The 22,536-nt window shown below is 53.3% G+C and overlaps 1 protein-coding gene across 1 annotated transcript in view; it reads left to right on the top strand.

The window, feature by feature from the left end:
* Window positions 1-3,276: 3,276 nt before the first annotated feature.
* Window positions 3,277-22,536, top strand: part of ASTN2 (astrotactin 2) — a 261,724-nt gene continuing 242,464 nt past the window's right edge. The window contains exon 1 of the mRNA XM_085239624.1: window positions 3,277-3,741. Within this exon, the coding sequence (XP_085095750.1) occupies window positions 3,402-3,741 (340 nt within the window). The 5' untranslated portion in view covers window positions 3,277-3,401. The remainder of the gene's footprint in view (window positions 3,742-22,536) is intronic.

The raw sequence follows: 22,536 nt of genomic DNA, 5'->3' as shown, positions 1-22,536 counted from the left end.
CCTGAAACTTCTGCTGAAAGAAATCCGCCTGGGTGAAAAGCTGGAAGGAAGGTGGGCAGGTGCAGACAGGAGGTAGCACGGCACGTACGCTGTGCCTGCTGCACTGAGAGCATCCCACCGGTGCAGCTAATAGCTGAGGAACGCCCAGCTCACTCAGTCTATGCTTTTGTGCTGGAAAACCCACATTTGGGACTGCCACACATACCATTTCTGCAACCTTTTATATCTGTTACAGCAACATCTAATTATTTTCTTGCATTTTGCAATACGCAGGCGCTGACGCCAGCCTCCATGTGCTGATGGAGGGGTGGGAATAGCACCGGTGTGCCCTGAGCTGCACACTGGGTGTGAATGGGGCCACGGCCTCCTGACAGCCCATCACTCCCCCCTGTACCCCCGGCAGATGGGGCCTGTCAGCAATTCCTGCAAGACAAGCAAAGTTCAGTAAGTGTTCCTCAGCATCTTCCTAGCAGGAGGAACTTCCTTGCCGTGGTGTGTTTTCCTTTGCTCATAGCATTTGCTTTCCTATTGAATGCTGCTCAGGGTGGATAATAGAAATCCATTACCTCCGTTATAAACCAGGACAGAAATATTTCACTTTGCAAATATTACCGGTGGCTTTCAAACAGTTTTGTGTTTATCTCAATTCTTCAGAACTAAAAAGCAGGTGGAATCCTTTTTTTTTTTTGCAAAAAAGAAACTGAGATGTGTGCTTACACTGGGGCTGCATTTAGGCTGAATGTGCCTATTTAAAGGCAGTGGCTTGAGGAAAGCTCCCCTTTATTACCATGCCCATGTTTGTACAGGAGAGCTTGCAGAAATCTCAGCTAGCTGCTAACTGTGCTTTACTGATGTGGGCATTAAGGCAAAATAAAATGGGTGTACAGAGGATTTAAGACAGGGCGTAAGACAGACAGTGCTGATCTGGTTTCTGGGTAGAGGCACAGACAGAACATCCCCCTGAGGTCCCTCCCAGCTCCGTTTTTCTATTATCTCATGACTTGCCCAGGGATGGACAGTCAGCAGCAAAGCAAGCGTATGAACTCACGTCTCCCACTCTTCTCTTTCCAACTCTGCACCCTAAAACCCATTCCATTCATTGTCCAGTGCCATATGCTACAGCAGAGAACAGCTGGATTAAGCCAGAAGATGCATTCCCCTCTTCAATTCAGCGACACCAAGCACAAATCTGAAGGAATAAACCAGCACATCAATGCACAGTGCCCACTGGGCTCCATCCTGACCCCATGGGTTAGATTGCTTTCCCCTAGGTTTCCCATTGCCTTCCCATAAGTTTCCCTTTGCCTGCTCCTAGGTTGCACCCATCCACCCCTAGGTTTCCCCTGGTCTTCCATTAGGTTGCCCCTTGCTTTTGCCTTGCCTTCCCCTAGTTTGCCCTTGCCTTCATCTTGCCTTCACATGTTATCTCAAGGCCTTCCTTGAGGTTTCCCCTTGACTTCTTTCCTTCCCCTAGGTTGCACCTTCCCTTCTGCTGGTTTCTCCTTGCCTCTTCCTAAGTTTCCTCTTTCCTTCCCCTGGTTTCCCCTTGCCTAGCAGTGTAGAAAGGTCTCTGCTCCGCATGAGATGCCTGCAGGTATACAGTGAGTGGCTACAAGAAGACCTAAGTAACAGTGATACAGCCCTACACAGAAATTGTTCCTCTTTTTTGCAGGATTTCCAGTTATAAAAAATAAAAGTGCTCTTCATCTCCTTTTAGACAGACTGTCTTACCATGTGTCATTCTGTATGCCTATGCAATGCTGTTCCTTTGCTCGCTCTTTCCTAGAATCTTCAAAACTAGGAAAAAAAAAATCAGTGTGTGTAGTGACAGCAGCCTCAGCCAGTCCCAAACCTATCCATTTCCCCTTAAAAATAATACAAAGAGGATAGGTGGGGGAACCTTTTCTCCCGTGGTTGCAGATTTCCCAACCCAACGCTCCCTGTGCACACGTGGATGCTCTCCATGGGGGCTGCGGTCGTTGGGCTGTGAGCTGAAGCAGGGCACGGCTCCGCTGTTTGTTTGCTGCATTTTGTCTCTGCCATTCTGCCCTTGTTGTGGTTTTAATATTCAGTGACCTGGGTATCTCGGAAGACTGTTTTGCCTCAATAGGCGTATGATGAATTGATCTTAATTAGCTGTGGAAATAATATAAGCCTGAGCATTAAGCGCTCTTTGTTAGGGTTTTGACATCTTCTTTCATCTGTACATCTACAAATAAAATCAGGTAGATTAGCAGTCACTCGGAAATTGTTGTTGTGAGTCATTGGCTCACAACTGCTGTGGGCTGCCTGTCCCCATTGCCGTGAGTCACTGCCCACCCGTGGGCAGCTCGTGGTGTCGGGGCAGGGCTCAGCCCCATTGAATTGTCTGTTTGCCTCTCAGCTGACCCCTGTGGTTCCAGCATCCCCTCCCTGCAATTCCAACCTCCCATCCCTCTTGGCTCTGCCGTGGCTCAAGGCAGAGCGTGAGCCAAAACCACACATCTGTGGAGCTCGTCTGGTTGGTGTAAGCACACATCCAGCTCTCAGAGGTATCAGGGCACATGTGTGATAGATGGATATGGGCACCTGTGATCAGACCTCAGCAGCACTTTGGCCTCTGGCTCCCATTTAAGTGCCGGCTGTTAAAGACCATGTCAAAAATCTGCTATAAGTCAGCGGTGTGGCTGCTCCAGGCTCAGCACTGAGAGCCATCTCCGTGTGCTATGGGACCTGCAGATGGCTGTTCACCTGTAACCAGCTAATAACGAGCAAAAGCTCGCAGGGAGCTTCTGTGCTATCGCAGCCAGGCTGAGCCTAAAGGGAAGGATAAGCCTGTGGGTACATGCAGTAATGTACATCCCATTGCCAGAAAGTGAGCAGACATGGAAAGGAAAAGCTGGATAAGTAGGAAAAGGATGGTCTGCAAAGGGCGGCGGTGACGGGAGAGAGATGTGATGGCATGGAGAGGATGGAGCGGGATGGCAGGAGGGCACGACGGGGTGGCACAGCGCTAGGGAGAATGACAAGATCACGGAAGGGCTCAGGGGGCCTTACAGACCGCCTGCCGTGGGCACGGTCACCAAGCTCTCGATCGGGCTGCCCGGGATCCCACCTGCAGGCTGCTACAGGTAGCGAGGGAACCGGGGCCCGAGTTAACCTTAAGGCGAAGAAAAGCCGACGGCGAGAACGGAGCCCGCGGCGAAACGGAGCGGCTCTGCGGGGGGCGGCGGGCGAGCGGGACCGGGGGGCGACGGGCCTGGATCCGAACGGGGCCGGGGCGGGGCGGGGGAGGAGCCGGGGGCGGAGCCGGGTGGCGGCGGCGGCGGCGGGCTGGGGCGGCTCAGTGCGCCCGGCGCCGCTCGCGTCTCCCCGCTTCGCCTCGCGTCGCTTCGCCGCGGTTCTCCCGCGCCCGGCCCGGCATGGCCGCTCCGCCGCGCCGCCGCTCCGCGTCTCCGGCCCCGCTGTCGCCGGTTCCTCCGGCGCTGCTGGTGCTGGCGGTGCTGCTGGGCGGCGGGCCCGGCGCGGCGGCGGCGGCGGCGGCGGCGGCGGCGTCGCGGGAACCCCCCGGTCCGTGCCGCGTGAAGACGGTCACCGTGTCCACGCTGCCGGTGCTCCGCGAAAACGACATCAGCTGGAGCGGAGCCCCGCCGCCCGCCGCCGCCGATTCCCGTCTGCTGCTCTTCGTCCGCAGCGAGCTGCCCGGCCGCGTCGCCGTGCAGGACGATCTGGATAACACCGAGCTGCCCTTCTTCACCCTCGGTAAGCGGCGGCCGCTCCCGGCCCGGCTCTGCCCGCAGCGCCCGCAGCCCGCAACGGCACCCGGCGTTGCTTCGCGGCTTTCCGCTCTCTCTCTGTTCTTACAGAAATATCGCTGTTATTTTCTGTGGGGAGGGATTTCAGCGGGGCCTGAGCGCTGCCCGTGCAAACCCTGCGAGTCAGCGCTCCCTGCCCAGCGCCGGGCTCAGCCCCGGGGGAGGCACCGCGGCGCCGGGATCTCTTTTCTCGGCAACCCGCATTTCTGAATGCTTCGTCTCGGTGCTCTTCAGCTCGTTCTTGCTTCGTGCCCAACTCCGGTGATAGGCTCTGTTGCGGAACGCCTGCAGACTTTCTCCCTGTTTCAGCCTTTGTGGGGAGGGGGATTGCGCTACTGGTAGCCGTGTGGCCGTGCTTGGGTGTCGATGCCCGGGGTCGGGGTGCCCGGCTTCGTCCGGTCCCTTTCAGCCCTTTGTGTGCCATATGCAGCGCCGCTCAGCCCGAGCGAGCTGCTCAGAATTCTGCGTGGAGTGCTGGCTGTGTGCTGTGCCAGAGCGCCGACGGCTTCTGCTGATCTCTTTAGCCACCGGCTTTCTTGCTTTTTGGTGTCTGTACATAAGGTAATCCCTGCTGAACTTTGTGTCTGAGCTGCCGCTCGGCACAGCTGGGCTGCGTGCAGTGGGTGCCCAGAGCTGCTCTGTGTGGGCGCTGAGCACCGTGTCCCCTCGTGCAGTGACCGCTGTCCTCCAGGTGCAGTGGGAGATCACCCGGCTGTGCCTCCCGCTCCCTCCATCGCCCCTCCTGTGAAGCCTCATAGCAAATCCCTGCAATAAATAAGTTGGCGACACTTCTCAAACTGAGCCTTTTCCATCCTGCCTTTGCCATGTGCCTCCCTTCGACGCAACCGCCGAAATCCCCCACAACCCAGCTGCTCTATTTCAAGTAATAGAAGTGGGAACCCAAGGCTGGATGCAGTAGGAATGACATTTGTCTTACAGTGATTAAAAGTAACAACAAGTTTTGTGGTTCACTGCCTTGAATTTCCCGATTAGGGCATGGTTTCTTCAGGGACTCAGGCTGAATTGGGCAGTGATCTAAATATATCAGAAGGCAGAGAAACCCCTCTGCGTGCAGTGTAGGTTACAGCTCAAGTTGGAGGAGAGAAATGTGTCTTGATAGATCTGAGACGTGATCTTGTCTTGCAAATCCTATTGCTGTGACTGACTGCTGGTAGAGAGACCACGGCTTGGTCTGAGAAATCCCTTCTCCTTGCTCGGGGTGTTGGTTATGTGCGTTCTCTGAAATACAAGGCGCGTTTCTTGCAAGGCTGTGTTTCTGTCGCTGTCACTTTGCGGATGTGAGACCCCGACCGTGCAGGTGTAGTACAGCTAAATGGGGCAGTGGGGTGGCTGTTGTAGGCCTGAGAGCACTCGGTGGGATGCCATCCTGAGAGGGGAAAGCCCTCATCCTTCCCACCAATCTGTCTCGTGGATTGTGGTGGATGCTCTGATATCTCCAATCTGTTGTGTTTCTTCCTGTCTCCTGGAGTGGCAACTGAGGCTCACGCTTAGCTGTGCTATGGGTCAGTGCTTTGCTGTTCCACTGCTGGCGGTGAAGTTTTGTGTTTTTTTTCCTGCTGCTCCGTCTCCTTCTAAACTGAGCGGTGGTTGGGGACTGACTGGAGAGCTGCTGCTGCCTCAAAGTGGGCTCTTGGAGGTGAGAATTGTGCTGCTGGTGGGAGATCAGTGCAATTGCTAAGCTGGGATTGCTTTAAACACTTCCCTGTGCCGAATTCTTTGGTCGTTCCCACTGATGATAAATTTCTGACATTTGTGTGTGTGTTGCTGGATGTGTTTGCTGGGTGTCTAGGCTGGAACAGAGGGAGATGTGTAAGGGCTGAAGTCCCACTGCTTTCCAGCGTGACAGAGGCTCCTCAGTGCCTCTGAGCCCAGGCATGAGTACGGGCTGCTGGCAGCTCAGTGAGCGAGGCTGTGGTAAGGAGCTCTCTTAAAACCCACACCCAGTGCTGGCATTGTGGTTTCAGAAGAAGTGAAATTATTTGGATTAAAAATGTGATCCTGTCCATGTGCAGCATGGTGGCTGCTGGGCACTGCCCTCGCTGTCCCTGCCAAGTGCTGCTGCCATGCACTGCCCTGCTCCATCCCGGGGCCAAAGCTCTTCCAGGCATTAAAACATTGCCCTGACACGGGTATGGGTTGGTTTGAGTGCTGTGGCTGCAGGAGGTGGCCCGTCCTCTTCTGGGTCCTGAGCCCCTGTGTGCTGCTGGAGGATGGGGGTCTGCAGCCGGAGCCTCATCTGCAGCAGTGCAAAACTTCTGGATTTGCAGGCAGACGAGTGGAGGGAATGGCTGCTTGGAGCCGGTGGGTGCTGCAAAGCACAGCCAGGAGCCCTGCTGGGTGGGAGGTGGCTCTGTGCTGGGGCTGTCCCTGTTAAGGGGTGGTGGGGGCCCGGTGCGGCCCCGAACTTTGTTCCCTTCTAGCTGTGGCAGCAGTGCCTGCAGGCAGCACTTGGGGCCTTTCTCTCCAGGTCTGAGCCGTGTGTTCCCTCTGTGGATGCACAAAGGATGATTCTTCCTTTTCCCCATGCTTGTATTACTTGAAAATCACACAGCAAAGCGCGGTGATGGCAGGAGATGACAAATGTAACTTCGCCACCAGCGCATTATGAATTGCTGCGCATCCCCTTTCCTGAAACAGCCTCCTGCCCTTTCCTTAACCTTGGGTACAACCGATGCTTTGCGGTAGTATTATTTTTTTTTCCCCCCACCTCTCATCCTTCTGGTGTTACACTGCGAATGGCGCAGCGTGCCATTGACTTTGTTCCTGCACGAGGAGGCTGTGTGAGGTGTGTGCCGTGCTGCAGTCCGTGCCGTGCACCACACAATAGCAGCACTCTGCCTGAAGTGCAATTTGGGAGCGGAGCAGTTCGCTTCCGCGCCTCGTTTGGATGAGCTCAATGTGCACACAGATACAGAGGGAGGAAGAGGCAAGCAGGCAGGCAGACGTTTGCTGCTCTTAGCCGATTGTGGCTTACATAAGGATGGCTTACTTGCATGGCTTTGGTGGTGCAGCGTGCCCTGCCTGCAGTGCTGGGGCTATCGGGGTGGTACTGTGCATCACCTGCATCCGTCCCACTGCAGGTATCTCCATCCTGGAGCCATGCAGCTCCTCCAGCACTTCTCTTTTTTTTTTTCTCTGAACTTTTCTCGAAGCCATCTTAGAACTTCTCTTTTTCTCCGGGATAAGAATGCATTAAAATAATGGAAAGCACTTAGTTCCCTGTAGATTGTTTGAGTTTACTGCTTTTTTTTTTTTTTCTTTCTTTTTTTTTCTTTTGAGCAGACGTGAGCAGGGTTTTGCTGCTCTTTGCTTTTGTCAACAGCTGCGGGTTTTGTGGAGCAGGTGGGGAGACTGAGGGCTGCCTGGAACCCTGCTGGGAATGGAGCTTTTTGGTGCTGCTTTAAAGGAGGGCAGGCCCTCCAGGTGCTCAGCCTGCTGGGCAGAGGTTTGGTCAGTTAAGTGCTATTTTTTATTTCTTTTATATTGCAATACCTGAGGTTTAGGTCAGATCTGCATGGATGGGGACAACCTGGGGAGGGCAGTGGCACTGCAGCGCTACTGAATGCTGCGGTTGCATTTATCCTGTGAGCTCTGGGAGGGGGTTCTGGGCTCAAGGTCCCTCCACAGTGGATGCAGGGGAACGAGCCCTATAGCACCCGGAGGGCTGTGGGCACGGAGGTGTTCGTTGGGGTGGGTCAGCCCTGAGATGAGTGCTGACCCCAAAGCGGAGTCAGACGTGGCACGTCCAGCACGGTCAGATGGGCTTGCATGGATTTGGTTTCGCCTCCAGGAGAGAAATTCCCAGCTCAAACTGGAATCTGTAGCTGTACTGGAAGCTGTACTCAGGGAATTGCTGCTTTCCAAGAGTACCCGTGTTGACCAGCTAGTGGCAACAGAAGATTAACTATAGCAAAGCAGGCAGCGCTGCGCGGCGGGGCTGGCGGCTGGAAGGCTGCACTGGGATCCTCTGCTCCCCACGGCAGCAGTGGGGTTTGGGATGTCGGTGTGTCAGGAGCGAGCTTTGTTACTGCAGGGAGAAATGTGCTTTTCTCCAGGAGATTTCTCTGTGCACACTGGGGCTGGGGTGGGGGCTGAGTGTCCTCCAGGGCAGCCTGTGCTCAGTGCAGGAGGGAACTGCCTCCAAAATGCGCTACCTGTGCCTTTCTAAGCCCTGGGTATGGCTGTGAAGCTGGGATGGTTGGCCAACAAGTCTCGGGGCTGCCATAGTGATGGGGTGCTGCTGCTGCAACCCCCTGAATTGAGGGGCTGTGCTGGTGCCAGGGAAAGGAGTGCAGGCACAGGTCTGTGTGAGCCAGGATGGGGACAGATTGATGTCACCTGTGGGAGCAGTGAGGGGCTGATCTCATGCTGCTGGCACATATGTTAGCAGTCACAGGTGGCTGGAGAAGCACCTCCCAGTGCAGCAAAATGCCTGGTGGAGCATGGGGGCAGATGGGCTGGAGGGAAAAGGGGAGGAAATAGAAATGCTTTGGTTGAAGCCTTTCATTGACAATGCTGTCCCCAAGGCGCAGCTCGTTTTGGGAATTTCCCCCCTGCATTGGGCAGTGGGTGACCTCGGCCAGCCCTCCTCGCTGTGCCAGCATCGGGCAGGGATCTGCCTGTGTGTAACCAGCTGAAGAAGTGGTGCCACTTAAAAGAATTGAATGCTCGCGCTGCTGCTCGGGTCCCGGCTAATTTGATTAAGGTTTCCAGTGTCCAGACAGTATGGAGACACTTAATGGTATTGAAGAAGCAGAATGGTATGCGGAGGGGGTGAGCAGCAGTCGCGGCTTCCTGCGTCTGCACTGCTGGGCAGAGCTTTCTGGCAAGGAGATGGGGCAGATAGGGGCTGGCAGGGAGGGAGGCACATGTACTTGGGGGAGGCACGAGTCCCTCTGTTTCTCATTACCAGCTCCCTGCCAGTCTTGCACCCCTCCCTCCGTGCCTCCAGCTCCTCTGTCTCCGTGCAAGACAAAGTCTGCGTGAAACCAGACTGGCTTTGAAAGCAGTGGAGAAAGGGGAGAAATTTTCCATTAGCAGCATCAGCAGTAAAAGAGATTTCCCAGTCACCTGGTAACTGCTGTGTTTAGGAAGATTACGGTGCTGATGGGGCTGCTCCTAGGCATGTTCAAAGGAGCTGTCCTGGTAGGGATGGGGAGCAGCGGCCCCTGGTTTTGGGATCTGGGACCTTTCCTTCTGTGGTGTTGGTGGGATGTGCCTGTGGGGAGGTGCTGTGCTTGCTGCAAAGACCTTCAAGTAAACTTAGTGTGGGAATTGACCCTCCCCAAAGCAAATGGCAGACGAATAGGCAGTGGGTCCAAGGATTCCAATGGAGGATCTGGTGCTGGCCTGCAGAACCACCACCTCTCCCCACTCATTCTCTTCAGTTGTGTCCCATTTGGGCTCGAGGCTGCGAATGCCTGGCTGTGGCTGTAGCAGCTCCCTGTGGTGTGGGATGGGGAGATGCAGGAGGCTGGCAGTCCCCAAGGACGTCGATGCAAGAAGTCAGCTGTACTGCTGTCTTTGAGGCTTTGGGTCACGTTCTTTTTCCCTTTCCTTATCTCTTGGTGGGACAGGCTGGTCTGAGGCTGCAGTGCCTGCTTTAGTCGTAGTTCTTTCTCGTCTCCTGTAACTCTCTGCTGTGTAAATTGGAGGAGTTTAAGCTCCCTCCTGCCAAGCTTGCAGCCTGGGGGGTTTCTCCCTAGGTTTTGCATTCTTGCTGGTGTCACTTTGCAGTAGTGCTCTGTGTCTCCCCAAGGCATGGGAGAGAAATGGAGGGCTTTGGGAGGAGGTGCTCATGGGTGAGGTTGAGAAGGCGATGCAGAGGGCGGTGGGTTGGTGTGCATTCCCCTCCCTCGCCCATCCAAACTGGGCAGAGCAGGCTCCAGCTGCACCCACAGACTCATTTATAGGTCTCAATTCATTCTCATCTCCCAAAGGGCTCCCTGGTCCTGACCAGCAGTGGGCTTTGGGGTATGAGGCTCTGAAGCTGAAGAGGAAGGTTGCTGCAGAGGAGCTGCTCGCAGCATTTTGGGAGGGAGACAGCCTGCAGGCTGCGAGGTGGGTGGCATCGGTCTCATCTGCACAAGGAGCCCACTGGGTGCTGCATCCCCATCCCTGGTGATGCCGAGGTGGCTTTGTCACACACAGCCCCCGGGCTCTGGCTGAACTTTGTGTTCCAGCAATAAAGCCGAGCTGGGAGCTGTGTGCTGTAACAAAGCCCACAGATGTAACACATTCGTCTTGCAGCAGACCTTTCATCTCTAGGAGTTCCAGAGGAGCTTTGCAGATGTGCTGCGCTGCAGGTGACGGAGTGCCATTGGTGATGGCTACGAATGCTCCCTGCCTCACCCCTGGAGCTGTGTGGGTCTCAGCTCAGTGCTGCGCTCTGCTTGTTTTTCCCTAAACACGAGTTTCCTGGGAGTCAAAGGAGAGCGGTGCAGCTGTTTGTTATGCGAAAGCAGTGAAGAAATATTCTTCCTGGGGGCAGTAGGAGTGGGTGGGGATTAATTTTTGCACGGCTTCAACAGCTTTGGATGTCGGCAGCAGAAGAGTTCACAGGGGAACGTGCCCTCCATGTGGCCCCAGGAAGGTGGGTGATCCACTTGGAGTGCTGAGAAATGGCTCCTGACCATAAGGGCAGAGTTCAGCTGTGGGGCGTGGGGCTGCTTTGGGGGCAGCACTGAGGGCTGAGACCACGTCTTGTCACCCTGCATCCCCTTCCCAGGTGGCACCTGCTCCTGGCATCCCCAAAGCTGCAGTGGTGGGAATTTAAAGCTCTGTCGTTGGTGGCAGCGCCCAAAAATCCACATTGCAAGTGGGAGAAGTGGCACTAAAAGAAGCCGTCATCAGAGGCATATGCTTGGAAAGCTGAAGTTAGCTCGAATCTATTTTGGTTTCGAGTGGTGCTCACTTAGCCTGCGTTGTTTAGCAGTTAGTTTATGGGATGCATTTTCCCATCCTGTGTCGCTCCTCCAATGTGTGCTATAAAACTGTAAAATCCGAACTTGCCTTCTCTCGTACCCATTGAGGGCATCCTGGTGCACGGGAGATGGAGGATGCGTGGTGTGCAGCATGGAGGGAGGTCGGGGCCGCTGCCTGTAGGGGCTGCTCACAGCCAGCGTGGGGGATCGCTGCACGGCAGCTTGCATCGTCCTGGGCTTTGCTCTGCTCTTGCAGCAGCTGGCCGTGCTGCCGAACAGCAGGCTGTGCCTTTAGCACGCTGTGTGCTGTGCCACGTGGGAATGGGGCTGAGGGTCACAGTATAGCATCGGGGCAGGGTTTGGGTTTGCTGAGTTAGGGTGTGGGGATACCCGTGGCATCCCAAAATTGAATGTTTTTACCCAGAATATGTATGCCTGGGGGGATGGTCTCTGCTGCCCAGGCTTGCTTTGCAGGGTGTTGTAAACCCGCCCCTCCTGAGGGGTTTTACAGCTTGTTTCAGTGAGCCTCTGAAAGGCAAAACAGGGAAAAAAAATCCTGTTTGCAGCACTGCTCCCAGCTGGGGAGCGTGGGGCAGAGTGGGATGCAGGGTGCTTTGGGGGATGCTGCAGGAAAGCTGTGCTTGGTGAGAGCCCTCCCTCTGCAGAGCAACCCTTCGGTGTTCCTCCGCTGCCCCCACTCTGCTGGTGGGGACCTACGTTTGGCTCTTGAAGTTGTTTGGCATATTGCTGCACAGCCTTGGTGCGTGTGCTGTGAGTGATTTTTAAACTCATTTTTCAGCAGACCCTTGGTTTGCAGAGCCTTCCCTTCCCGCAGCAGGAATGGTGCACATCTGCAGCAGCTCCTGGTCACCTCCCTGCGGGGTGGTGTCCCACATTGCTGTGTCCTACGTGGAGCTGGCATGGGGCAGCAGCTCCTCACCCTAGGGTGGCTGGGAAGTGAAGAAGTCCATGCCCTGGCTGCGGCACAAGTTGCAAACGTTGCCTGTTAACGTGGGATTGCAGTTATCACTGCTTGTTCTGATCGCCTCTCTGTAAAACGGTTCTGAAGGCACCTGAGGGCAAAGCAGGAGGTGTTGATATTCTTCTTTTGCTGTTGTTGGGTGAGGGAAGGCTTGGATGGAAGAAAAGCTTTACTGTTTGTAATGGTGCTTCTCACCTTGTCTGTAGCAGCTGGAGGGCACGGGTACTGGGGAATGAGCTGCAGCTTCCCTTGGACAGCTGGGAGTGTGTTGCTCAGCCTGCTCTGCTTCTTGCAAATCCATCCTGATACTTGCAGGGTCGGGGAGCTGCCCAGGGAGCAGTGTCTGTGCCCAAGGGAAGGACTGCAGCAGGAGCACGGTCCACTGGGGCCACCAGGTCCATTCTGTGCAGCTCTCAGGAGTTTGCTGTCTTTGGCTGTGGTGCTTGCTTGCACTTGGCTGTGGTGGGGGTCTGTGCCTCTTGTATAAGCTGCGAGGATCGCACAGCAGCTTCACACAGTTCATCCATCCTCACTTCCAGCCCTCCAGTTCTTCATCCATCCTCACTTCCAGCCCTCCAGTTCTTCATCCATCCTCACTTCCAGCCCTCCAGTTCTTCATCCATCCTCACTTCCAGCCCTCCAGTTCTTCATCCATCCTCACTTCCAGCCCTCCAGTTCTTCATCTACCCACCCATCCATCCATTTTTCCATCTATCCCTCTGGTTCCCCATCCACACATCCATCCCTTCAGTTCTCCATCCCTCCATCCACGCACCCAGTTCTTCACCCACACATCCATCCCTCCAGTTTTCCATCCATCCGTACATCCATCCACTTCTCCATCCATCGCTCCAGTTCTTCATTTCTCCATCCATCCACCCATTTCTCCATCCATCCTGTGTCTCCCAGCCATTCTGAGTGCTGACCGAGGGTCTGTGTGCAGGGAGGGATGTTTGTGTTAATTAGTGCTAGATGAAAGGAAAAGTTGTTCCTCAAAGAGCAGCGTGTTCCAGTTTTATTGCAACTCCTTGGTGTAGGGCTTTGAAGGGGTGTGTGTGTGTGTGTGTGTGTGTGTGTGTGCGCGTGTGTGTGAACAATAAGTTAGAAAAGATATTTAGAAGCAGAAAGGGCAGCATTGTTATGAAAATGCTGAAGGGGAATCGTGACACTGTTTTGAAGATAAAAGTATTAGAGCAAATTTAAACTGACATGTTTTTTTTTTTTTTTAAAAAAAAAAAAGTTTGCATGAAAGACAGCTCTTGACAAAACCTTCCCTGGCCCGAATGGGTCAGGGCCATCCCCAGAGGTGGGCACAGCCCATGTGGGGGCTTTGGCTGTTGTCTGTGGCCCAAGAGGATGTGGTGGTGCTGCTGGTGCTCCTGGAGCTGAGGAGCGGCGGGAGCAGCTGTGCTCATTGTGGTTCAAGCTGGTCTGAAAGCTGACAAATGCAAACAAATTTTTCACAGCTGTTTAGCAAGCATCTGCATAATGGATTAGCCAAAGGACAGCATCTGGGCTGTGGGTGGAAGGGGGAGGCTGGAAATGGCCTCCTGCAGCCCTGGGCTGCTTTAGCTGGGGTAGGGGCTGGCTGTGAGTGCAAGGTCAGGAGGGGCAGAGCATGGGGGGTTCCCAGCAGCTCACAGCCTTCTCCAGAGACTTCTCTAGAGACTTCTCCATCTCCACAGTCTCTGCTTTGCCTCTGTCTGAGCTGCAGGTCATAGAATCATGGAATGCCCCAAACTGGAAGGGACCACTGGGGATCCTAGAATTGTTTGAGCTGGAAGGGACCTTCAAAGCTCATCTAGTCCAACTCTCTGCAGTGAGCAGGGACACCTGCAGCTTGATCATAGAATACCCCGAGTTGGAAGGAACCCATAAGGATCACCGAGACCAATTCCCAGCTCCACGCAGCACCACCACCCAAACCCTGTCCCTGTGTCTGAGCGGTGTCCCAGTGTTCCCTGAGCTCTGGGCCTGCTGCCCTGGGAGCTGTGCTTTGGGGTACAACCTTTCCCCAGCCCTCCCCTGACATCTCCTTGCCATCCCCTTGGGTGCACCCTGCAGGACAGAAGATGACATCTGTGGTGTGTGATGGGTCGGATAGCACAGCTGGACACCCATCTGTGCCTCCTCTTGGCATTTTCTTTTCCTTGACCTAAATGCATCACCGTGGGGTGATGGGTTCGTGTTGCTGTTAAGCTCCAGTTTCCATTGTGTGCTCTCAGATACCCAGTGCCTCTGAGGCTGTGCCCTGTAATTAAAAGCCATCTATTATGATGTCTGAGGGGGCTGTGCTACTTAAAGGGCCACGAGCCCTGGCCCGCTGCAGAAGCGCTGTCAGGCAGTTCCTTCATCAGAAAATAGGCACCAAAAATTCTTCTTCCACCCCCAACTTTGTCTTCCTGCCAGTCCTGGATTCCAGGTTTATTTCAGGGTCCTTTCTTTTGGGTTCGGGTGGGTGTGCAGTGAGTATTTTTTGCCATGTGAGTCTGACAGGCCCTCGGGGAGGATGAGTGGGTGCCTCCAAGCTTGAGGGAGAAGCTTGGCAAACGCTTCATTTCCAGGGATCTCTTTGCATTTTTGGCTGCAGCTGCTTTTTTATTCCTGCTGCTCTTCAACTTCTGTGGAACAGCTCAGTGCCACCCCAGCAGCTCCACCATCCAGGAACAGTGCTTATCCTGTTCCTAGAAAGCTTGGCAATGGAACCTGGGCAGGTCCTGATGTTCTCCCGCTGTTTCCAACCTCTGCGATGTGATGGATGGGACAGCCCTGGGCTCCCTGTGCTTGCTGCTCCCATATATGAGAGTGAATCGTGTACCAGCATGGTGACATATTGCTTTGGTGGCTTCTGGAGGAGGGGAGAGTGGAGAAATTGAGAGACTGGTTTGCAAAGCAGTGCTTGGTGGTGGGACAGTGCACTGACAGCGTGGTTGGAACTGGGAATCATAGAGTCTTTGAAGTTGGAAAGGACCCTTAAAGGCTACCTGGTCCAATTCTGCTGCCATGACCAGGGACACCTGCAAGGTGCTCAGAGCCCTGTTGCCTCACCATGAATGTCTCTGGGGATGGAGCATCCGCCACCTCTCTGGGCAACCTGTGCCACTGCCCTTACTGTGGAACAACTCTTCTTATATCCAAACTAATCCATTCACCCTTATCCTGTCACAGCATACCCTGCTAAAGAGTTTGTCTCCTTCCTTCTCACAGCCCTGTAGATACTGACAGGCTGCTCTCAGCTCTCCCTACAGCATTCTCCTCCCCATGCTGCACTGCCCCAGCTCTCTGTCCTCATAGGGAGCTGTTCCATCCCTTGGTGCACTTCTGCGTTGCTCCTCTGGATGTGCTTCAGCAGATTCATGTCTCTGTTGTACTGAGGACCTCACATCTGGATGCAGTACTCCAGGTGAGGTCTCAGCAGCCCAGAGCAGAGGGGCGAGGGGGCTGAAGGATGTGAAAGCAGCATGTTGGTTGGAAGGTAGAGGGAAGGGAAGCTTTGGCTTTGTGCAGATCTATCTGGTGGATAATGGGGCTTTGGAGGGGTTCTGGGCTCTGCATTGTGCCCTTGCTACTGGCTTACAAGGTGACCTTGACTGAGTGAGCAGTGTGTGCTGCTCAGTGCACAGCAAGAAGAGAAAGATGTGAGTGGGGGGAGATGTTACATGGCTGAGCATCCTGTGTTATGCCCATTGCCCATCTGAAGGCGGCAGCTCCCCAAGGGGCTGGTGGGTCTGGCTGTGATGGCACAGTCCCATTAGTAATTAGGGTGCTTCTTTGCTTTTCCTGTACTAAAACTGCTCTGCATTGTTTCAAGTTCCCCTCCTCCCCAGCATGTGCACAGCATCTCCTGATCTATGCTGAGGGGTAACCTTAGCAACTCTGCTATGGGAGGCGTGGGGACGCACGCAGCTGCCTTGCACAGGACCCCAGGAGTGTTTCTGTCCCTGGGGTCACTGCAGGGCCCACCCTGCAAAGCAGCATGCATGCGAGCAGCTGCATCTGTGCTGCTTGTGCTTTCCTTGCTGATGCATGGGCTGGGTGCACCGCCTGGTGCCGCAGTCTTGTGGAGAAGTGAGAGAGGGAGTGCTGCAAAAATTGTGGGTCGCGGGAGCCTTGCCTTCTGCTCACCCCATCCCATAGGTGCAGGCAGTAGCCTTTGGCTACTCCAAATGCTGCTCAGAAATCTTTCTTTTTTTTCTTTTTGTTATTATTTTTTATAGCAGCTGGGAGTGAGCCAGGGCGAAAATGAGCCGAGGCCGCTGAAGGGAGATAAGCTGAGACGTAAACTGTGATTTTCTGCCCTGTGAGCCCTATGCATGGATTTCATCTTTTAATGGAAGTGCAGTAAATAAAAGCCATTTTCACAATAAGCTGAGCAACAGGTCATAAGCGTCTGAGCCACTGAAATTGATAGAAGTGAGCTAAGCGTAACAAATCTCCCAAAATTGCACCAGACTCCACTTGTATCTAGTCCCTTCCTGCATCTCACCAATTACAGCAAATGGCAATTATTTCTGAGCCAGAGATTTCTCTGAATAAAACCTCACTCAAACCGGAGATGCTTTATCTTCTTTTTAAATACATTTGTGCTGGAGGAAAAACCCCCGATGGGGAGAAGTCCCACTTGATGGGGCTTTCCCATGCAGTGTGCATGGACGGTCAGTGCTGGCCATGCATCTCGTCCTTGTTGGGATGGAGCATCACTCACCATCCCTGGAGGCGTTCAGAGAATGTGGCACTGGGGGATGTGGTCAGTGGGCAAGCTGGGGCTGGGTTGGTTGTTGGGTTTGGTGATTCTCCCCGTGTTCCACCTCTGGTTTCTCCCTGCTTTTCCAGCTGGATGCAGTCTGGGTTCCAGTTGGCACCACAGTTCCAAGGACAGTGCATGAGGTGCAATTCCCTCATCCTCACTGGTTTGTGGGGAGTTATCTGGGATGTTATTTGTGCACAGTGCTCCCCACCGAAAGCAAGATGCGCTCAGCCCTGCTTCTTCCCTGTGCACGGCAATGGAGTTGCTGGGTGCTGCTGGAGCTGCTAATGGAGGAGTGCCGTGAGACAGAGGTTGCAGGAGGGCCTGTGGGTTATGATTGGTGCCATCAGTGCTCCCTTATCAAAGAACCCTGGGGAAGCTGGGTGATCTCTGCCTGGATTTCTCTGGGAGTTGTAGATGATCAGCTCCTCATTGGGTGTGCTGGTGTGGCACCCTCTTGGGTCCCTGAAACACTGCAAAAGGGGAAGCGCATTGCTGAGAGTTGTGCATGGTGTGGGACAGGACAGGAGGGCTGCAGTGTTCCCACAGCCTCAGCAAGCCCTGGGATGCTGCGGGTTGCACCTCACCCTGTGCTCCATCCTCCCCTGAATGCAGATGGCCCTGCTGCCCTCTGCTTGGTTTAGCAAGCACTCTCTTTGTTTCCTTCCGTCTTAACCGGCTGTAATCCGTGCCCGGCTGTGCCCCTTACTGGGCAGCCATTTATTTTCCTTAATCTTTCATGAAGCACTTTTATCATAAGCCCTCCGAAAATCCGTTGAAATTAGACCCTCTACATCATCTTCCTCTGTTCTGAAGCCTTTCCTTGGCCGCCCGTATCATCAGGCTGCCTGGTGCCTCTCCTCTGCCGTTCCTTATGGAAGCGGTGCTGCCCCGACCTGCTCAGGTTGTGCTGTGTTACCTTCTGCATTGGCTGACCCCGGCTGCATCTTTCTCTCCTGCAGGCTGATATTTAGCTGTTGAGTCCATGGGTGTGCAGGGGAAGGGATGTGCAATGTGTGGTTGAGCCTGGCCCTGTGCCGGGAGTTTTGTTCTTTCCCATGCTGTGGATGAGGCTCATTCTCCAGGCACACAGCTGTGGCCTTTCCCTGATGTGGAAGATAGCATCACTTGGCCACCTCTCTGTGTATGGAGGGGAAATAAGGCTGCTCAGAGCAAAGCCCCCAGCCTTGCAGGTTGAATCATAGAATGGCCTGGGTTGAAAAGGTCCACGATGCTCATCCAGTTCCAACCCCTGCTATGTGCAGGCTCTCCAATCACCAGACCAGGCTGCCCAGAGCCACATCCAGCCTGACCTTGAATGCCTGCAGGGATGGGGCATCCACAACCTCCTTGGGCAACCTGTTGCAGTGTGTCACCACTCTTTGAGTCTGTCCTGCAGACAATTAGCTAAATTCAGGCTGAAAATGAAGCACAAATCCCCAAATGAAATTAGCTGGCCACTGCTGGATGGGGCCATGCTGTGTGACTGCAGCCATCACCTGCTCTTCTGTGGTTCTGAGTTGCCCCTTTCTGGCAGAGCTGCTCTTTTGTCTCCTTGAGGTGAGCTCTCCCTGCTGGGTTGGGTTGCTCTCAGCTGATGGGGACAATCACCTTCTGCATCCATTTAGAAAACTGGAGTTTAGAGAGGTCAGAATCAAGAGTGAGGGTTAATGTTTTATTTATTTATTTAGACCAGAGCTGTTACTTTCATGATCTGATGCGCTTTGGCCATTCTAGGAGTGTTATTCTGTTCTAGGAACAATTGCTCTGACCACTGAAAGAAAAGTTTATACCTTTATATACGTGTGTGTGTATATAAAAGTGTATTTAAACATGTTGGCTAATCCATTGCAAGTAATTGTTATTGGTTACACAAATTACTGGCAATATTGCTGTGACTGTATTACAGCTTAAATTCTCACTTGATTGCTAGCACATAATTTTTAGCAAATAACTAAAGCATTCCAACTTAAACATTGTCACAGTATCCTTTAAATAGGCAAATGAGGTAATTACAATCTCCTTGGATAATGGGATGGCTTCTACCTATAGCGTGCACATGGTGCATTTTAGTGATTTCAGCAAGCTTCACCGGTCTGCCTGTCTTTAAGTGGTAGTTCTGTAGAGCTTAAAAAAAATCAGCTTTGATTGGGTTGATGGGAGCTCTGTGAATGGAAGGGGGAAGATGGAGCCGGCGGTGTTTGGGTTGGGAATGTTGCTGTGATGTGTCCTGGACACTGGGAAGGACCTGGCTCATCAGGTGGAAGTGAATTGTACTTTGAGTCAATGCAGTAGGTTGGTTGATGTCCAGCCCTCAGAATTGGGAAGGTGTGTGAGTGCTGCAGCTGAGGGGCACCCACTGCCAAACCTGTCCCCCTGGGTGCTGGCCCCTTTCCCCAGCCGTGCTGCTGTTTGGTCCAGAAGGAAAGCGCAGCTGCAGACTGAGCCCCATGGCCGTACCTCGCCGTGCTCACCACTCTCACGTGCTCACCACCTCTGATGATTGTTCATTTAGGAGCACGCCTGATTGCTGACAGCTTTCAGGAGTTGTGGCACAATTGAATCAGTTCCCTTTCAGTGCATAGAAGCCCTCCAGATTGTAATCACGAGCCATTCTCCATCTCCATGTTTTGCCCAGCAGGCAGCTGCCTACAGTGTGCTCCTCCTGCTCCTCCCAGCCCGCTCCTTCTTCCTGGGATGATTTTGCTCCTCTGCCCCAATTCCAAATGCTGAGGTCCCTGCAATGGGCTGGAGACCAATGCTGTCTGCCCAGAGTGAGCTGATGCACTGAGGGTCAGCAAGTCAATGGAAAATTGAGTGTGGAGAGAATTAGGGCAGCAAGGCATAATAATAAAACCTATTGCTGTTGAAGCCGAGCCAGGAGAAGCTATAGAAGGAGGGCTGGGTGCCAACTTGAGGGAAAAAGTATGATTCAGTGTGGCCCTTAGCTCATTCATCTGCAGGCTGGATTGGAGTTGGGAATAGGATTTGGGACATGCAGGCAGTGGGGAGGTGATGCTGAGCCCCGTGCCATGCCCATAGCTGGGATGAGGTGTTGGGGAGGTGATGCTGAGCCCCGTGCCATGCCCATAGCTGGGATGAGGTGCTGGGGAGGTGATGCTGAGCCCTGTGCCATGCCCATAGCTGGGATGAGGTGTTGGGGAGGTGATGCTGAGCCCTGTGCTATGCCCATAGTGGGGGAAGGCTGGGCAGGAAGCAATTCCAGCACAGTAGGGTGTAGAGAGGGATGTGGGGCTGCCCTAAGGCTGCACACAGCCTTGCTCTCCTGCAGCCCCGTGCCTGCAGCTTTTTGCAGCCTTGCTCTGCTTAGCTATGGTCTGGCTGCTGTCAGGAACTGCTCTTCTTCTCCCTGTAGGGTTTGGGGTGGTAAATCTGAAAAGAAATATTCAACAAAGAACAGCTTGGTGCTGTGCTTTGAGCTTTGGTTTTTTTTTTTTGTTGCTCTAGCTGTACTCGGCACGCATGCTTTTTTTCCAAGGGGGAAATCTCCAACTTGTTAAACAGGAGATGCCTGAGGTCCATGGTGTGAAGGGCTGGGTGGAAATTCCTTTGCAATGAAGCACCTGTGCTGCAAAGGCTCCGAGCAAGCCTGTGCCGAAGAGCATCCTGTAGTCTTCAGGGGCTGTTTGCTTTGCTGTGACCCCTCTCTTTGGAAAGAAGGGCTGCATGAGAGTGGCAGTCAGCTGGAAAGCAAAACGTAGAGCCCATCTCTGTGATCCTCCTCCCCACAACCAGCCCCAGCAGGGCTGCTGAGCATGAGCTCAGCTCTCACAGCCGTGTTATCGGCTGTCTAAAGGCTGCTTTGTCTCCGAGGCTTTCAAACTTTCCTTTGTCCCAAGAAGTCAGAGTAAATTGCAGGCAGCCAGCTAGAACGTGCTTTCCTCAGGGATCCGTTTTCCTCAGCAGATAAGCAGGATTTTGTTAGGCACTGAGGTCTCTGCAGGCTCCCCAGCCTTCCTGCTGTACAGCTGGTGATTATGGACTGCAGGATGACACGTGTGCCCGGGGACCCCTGACCGAGCTGGGAAACAGGGTAGTGGCTGGGGAAGCACAGGCATCCCTGCAACATCTCCTCTGCACCTCGTTGCATCCTGCAGCATCCTCAGCTGCATGCATGGATGGTGCTGCTCCCACAGGGGTTTCCCCAAGGATGGCTTGCAGGTGGGGGAAGAACCAGCCCTCATCCAATTCCAGAGCCTCACCAGGAAGCACATGGCCCCAAATCCAGCTTCCAATCACAGCTGTGAGCTGGTCCGGGTAGAGGAGCTCATATATCCTTGTTTCTCTAAATGAAGGATGCACTCAAGCAATTGAAAACAACTTCTGGGACAATCTCGTTCCATTATGTCTAATGGAATTGGGTATACGTGGTGCGTAGTGTGTGCTGATATCTTAGAGAAACAAAGAGGGATTTTCCCATTATTCAGAGAATGGATGAGACGTGAAATGAACTCCTCAGAGGCGTTTCAGTTTGTCACAATAGAGCAAAGTGAGTCACATCTGGAGGATTTGGGAACAAAATGTGTGCAAGTTTGTATTCCCCATGTTTGTGTGTTCTTTCCTCTTTATTCCCCCCCTCCCCTTCCTTCTTTTTCTGTTAAAATTTGGCAGTGACAACCCAAAGTCCAAGGACATTTCTTAAAAAGAAATGACAGCAGGCTCTTGGCTCTGTCCCTCGCTGTCCCCAGGGTGGGCTGGAGCACATGGGTGTGCTGTGGGGTCTGAGCTTTGCTCCTGGCTGCTGATGCAGGAAAACACACAGGTTTCCAATGGAAGCATCAGCAGGTTCTCCTGAAATGGGTTTTATTTGCCATTCTGTTGGCAAGCCCAGAGGAGACATTGGGTTGTGTCTTAAAAGCTGGCAGTGACCACGAGGACTGGCAAACACAGTGAAGCAAAGCAGAGCATCTCAGCTCTTCAGAATGCAGCAGCTGGAGCATACCAGGAATATCTAAATATCCTGGTGAGTTGCAATAATTAATCTCGTATTGATAAGTAAGCTAATGGAGTCAATGGACTATGGGATGTTGTATGGGCAGCGTTGGGATTGTTCAATGCTTGCCAGCCAGACAGGAATGAATAAAGTTTTCCTCACTGTTTGCCATTCAGGCTGTATATTTTCACTGAAGAAATGGGGGAAGGAAAGGGGTGGACGCTCCGTTTGTACCCTTGGGCTGGCTGGATTAGAATTAAAAGGGTAATTTTTCTTGGAGATACTGTTTTCCATGTCTGGATTCCAAGAGATTTTGTTGGGCATCGTTTGGCTGATTCTGCACTGTTGTGTTCTTTTGGGGCTGGGATAGGGCTGGAGATGCAGCACAGGCAGCAGCTCCCTTCCATCACCTTGTGCTGTTTTTGGAAGAGATGTGGAATCTTTGTTTCATGGCACCAAATGCTGTAGTTTGTTTCTTCTTTAGCAGCATCACTTAATTTTCTCCTGCAAAAGTACTGCCTGAAAATAAGTCTCTGACAGAAGAAACTTAATTAGAAAGAGACATAAATCTCTTCCATGGCCCTGCAAGCGCCCGGCTCCATCCCTGCTCCTTCCTTCGTTGGATCTTTGTGCTGAGCTCCTCTCTGCTGCACCCTGATGAAGAGCTGCCTTGAAAGGCAACTCGCAACTCTTAAAAGGACTGTTTCCCGACTTAACAAATCAATGCATTAAAATCCATAAATATTTAATCCCTGCTCGCCCTCTGGAGGAGCTCCATGCCTGCTGCCTTGCTCTTCTTCCCCCCCCCCCGTGCTAGGGTGAGAGCCCTCCCCATGGCACCCCTATGGCATCCCTGTCTGAAGGGGAAGCCCTCACACACCACAAAGAGCATGGGAAAGCCCTGATGGTGTTTTTAGATGCGAGTCAACTAGCAAGTTGCATGGCATTCCCAGCAGGTTTAACTCTGGAGCTTGTAAGGGTGTGGGAGTTTTGTTTCTAAGCGTTCTCCCGTCTGTTTGAGATGCCCAGCAGTGATCTTGGCAAGATAAAGAGTCTTTGGCAATCATAGACTCGTTTGAGTTGGAAGGGACCCTCAAAGGTCAAATCAGTCCCAC

This window comes from Meleagris gallopavo, chromosome 19, assembly GCF_905368555.1.
Source record: "Meleagris gallopavo chromosome 19, MGAL_WU_HG_1.1, whole genome shotgun sequence".
NCBI lineage: Eukaryota > Metazoa > Chordata > Aves > Galliformes > Phasianidae > Meleagris > Meleagris gallopavo.
This window is presented reverse-complemented; position numbering and strand designations above follow the sequence as displayed.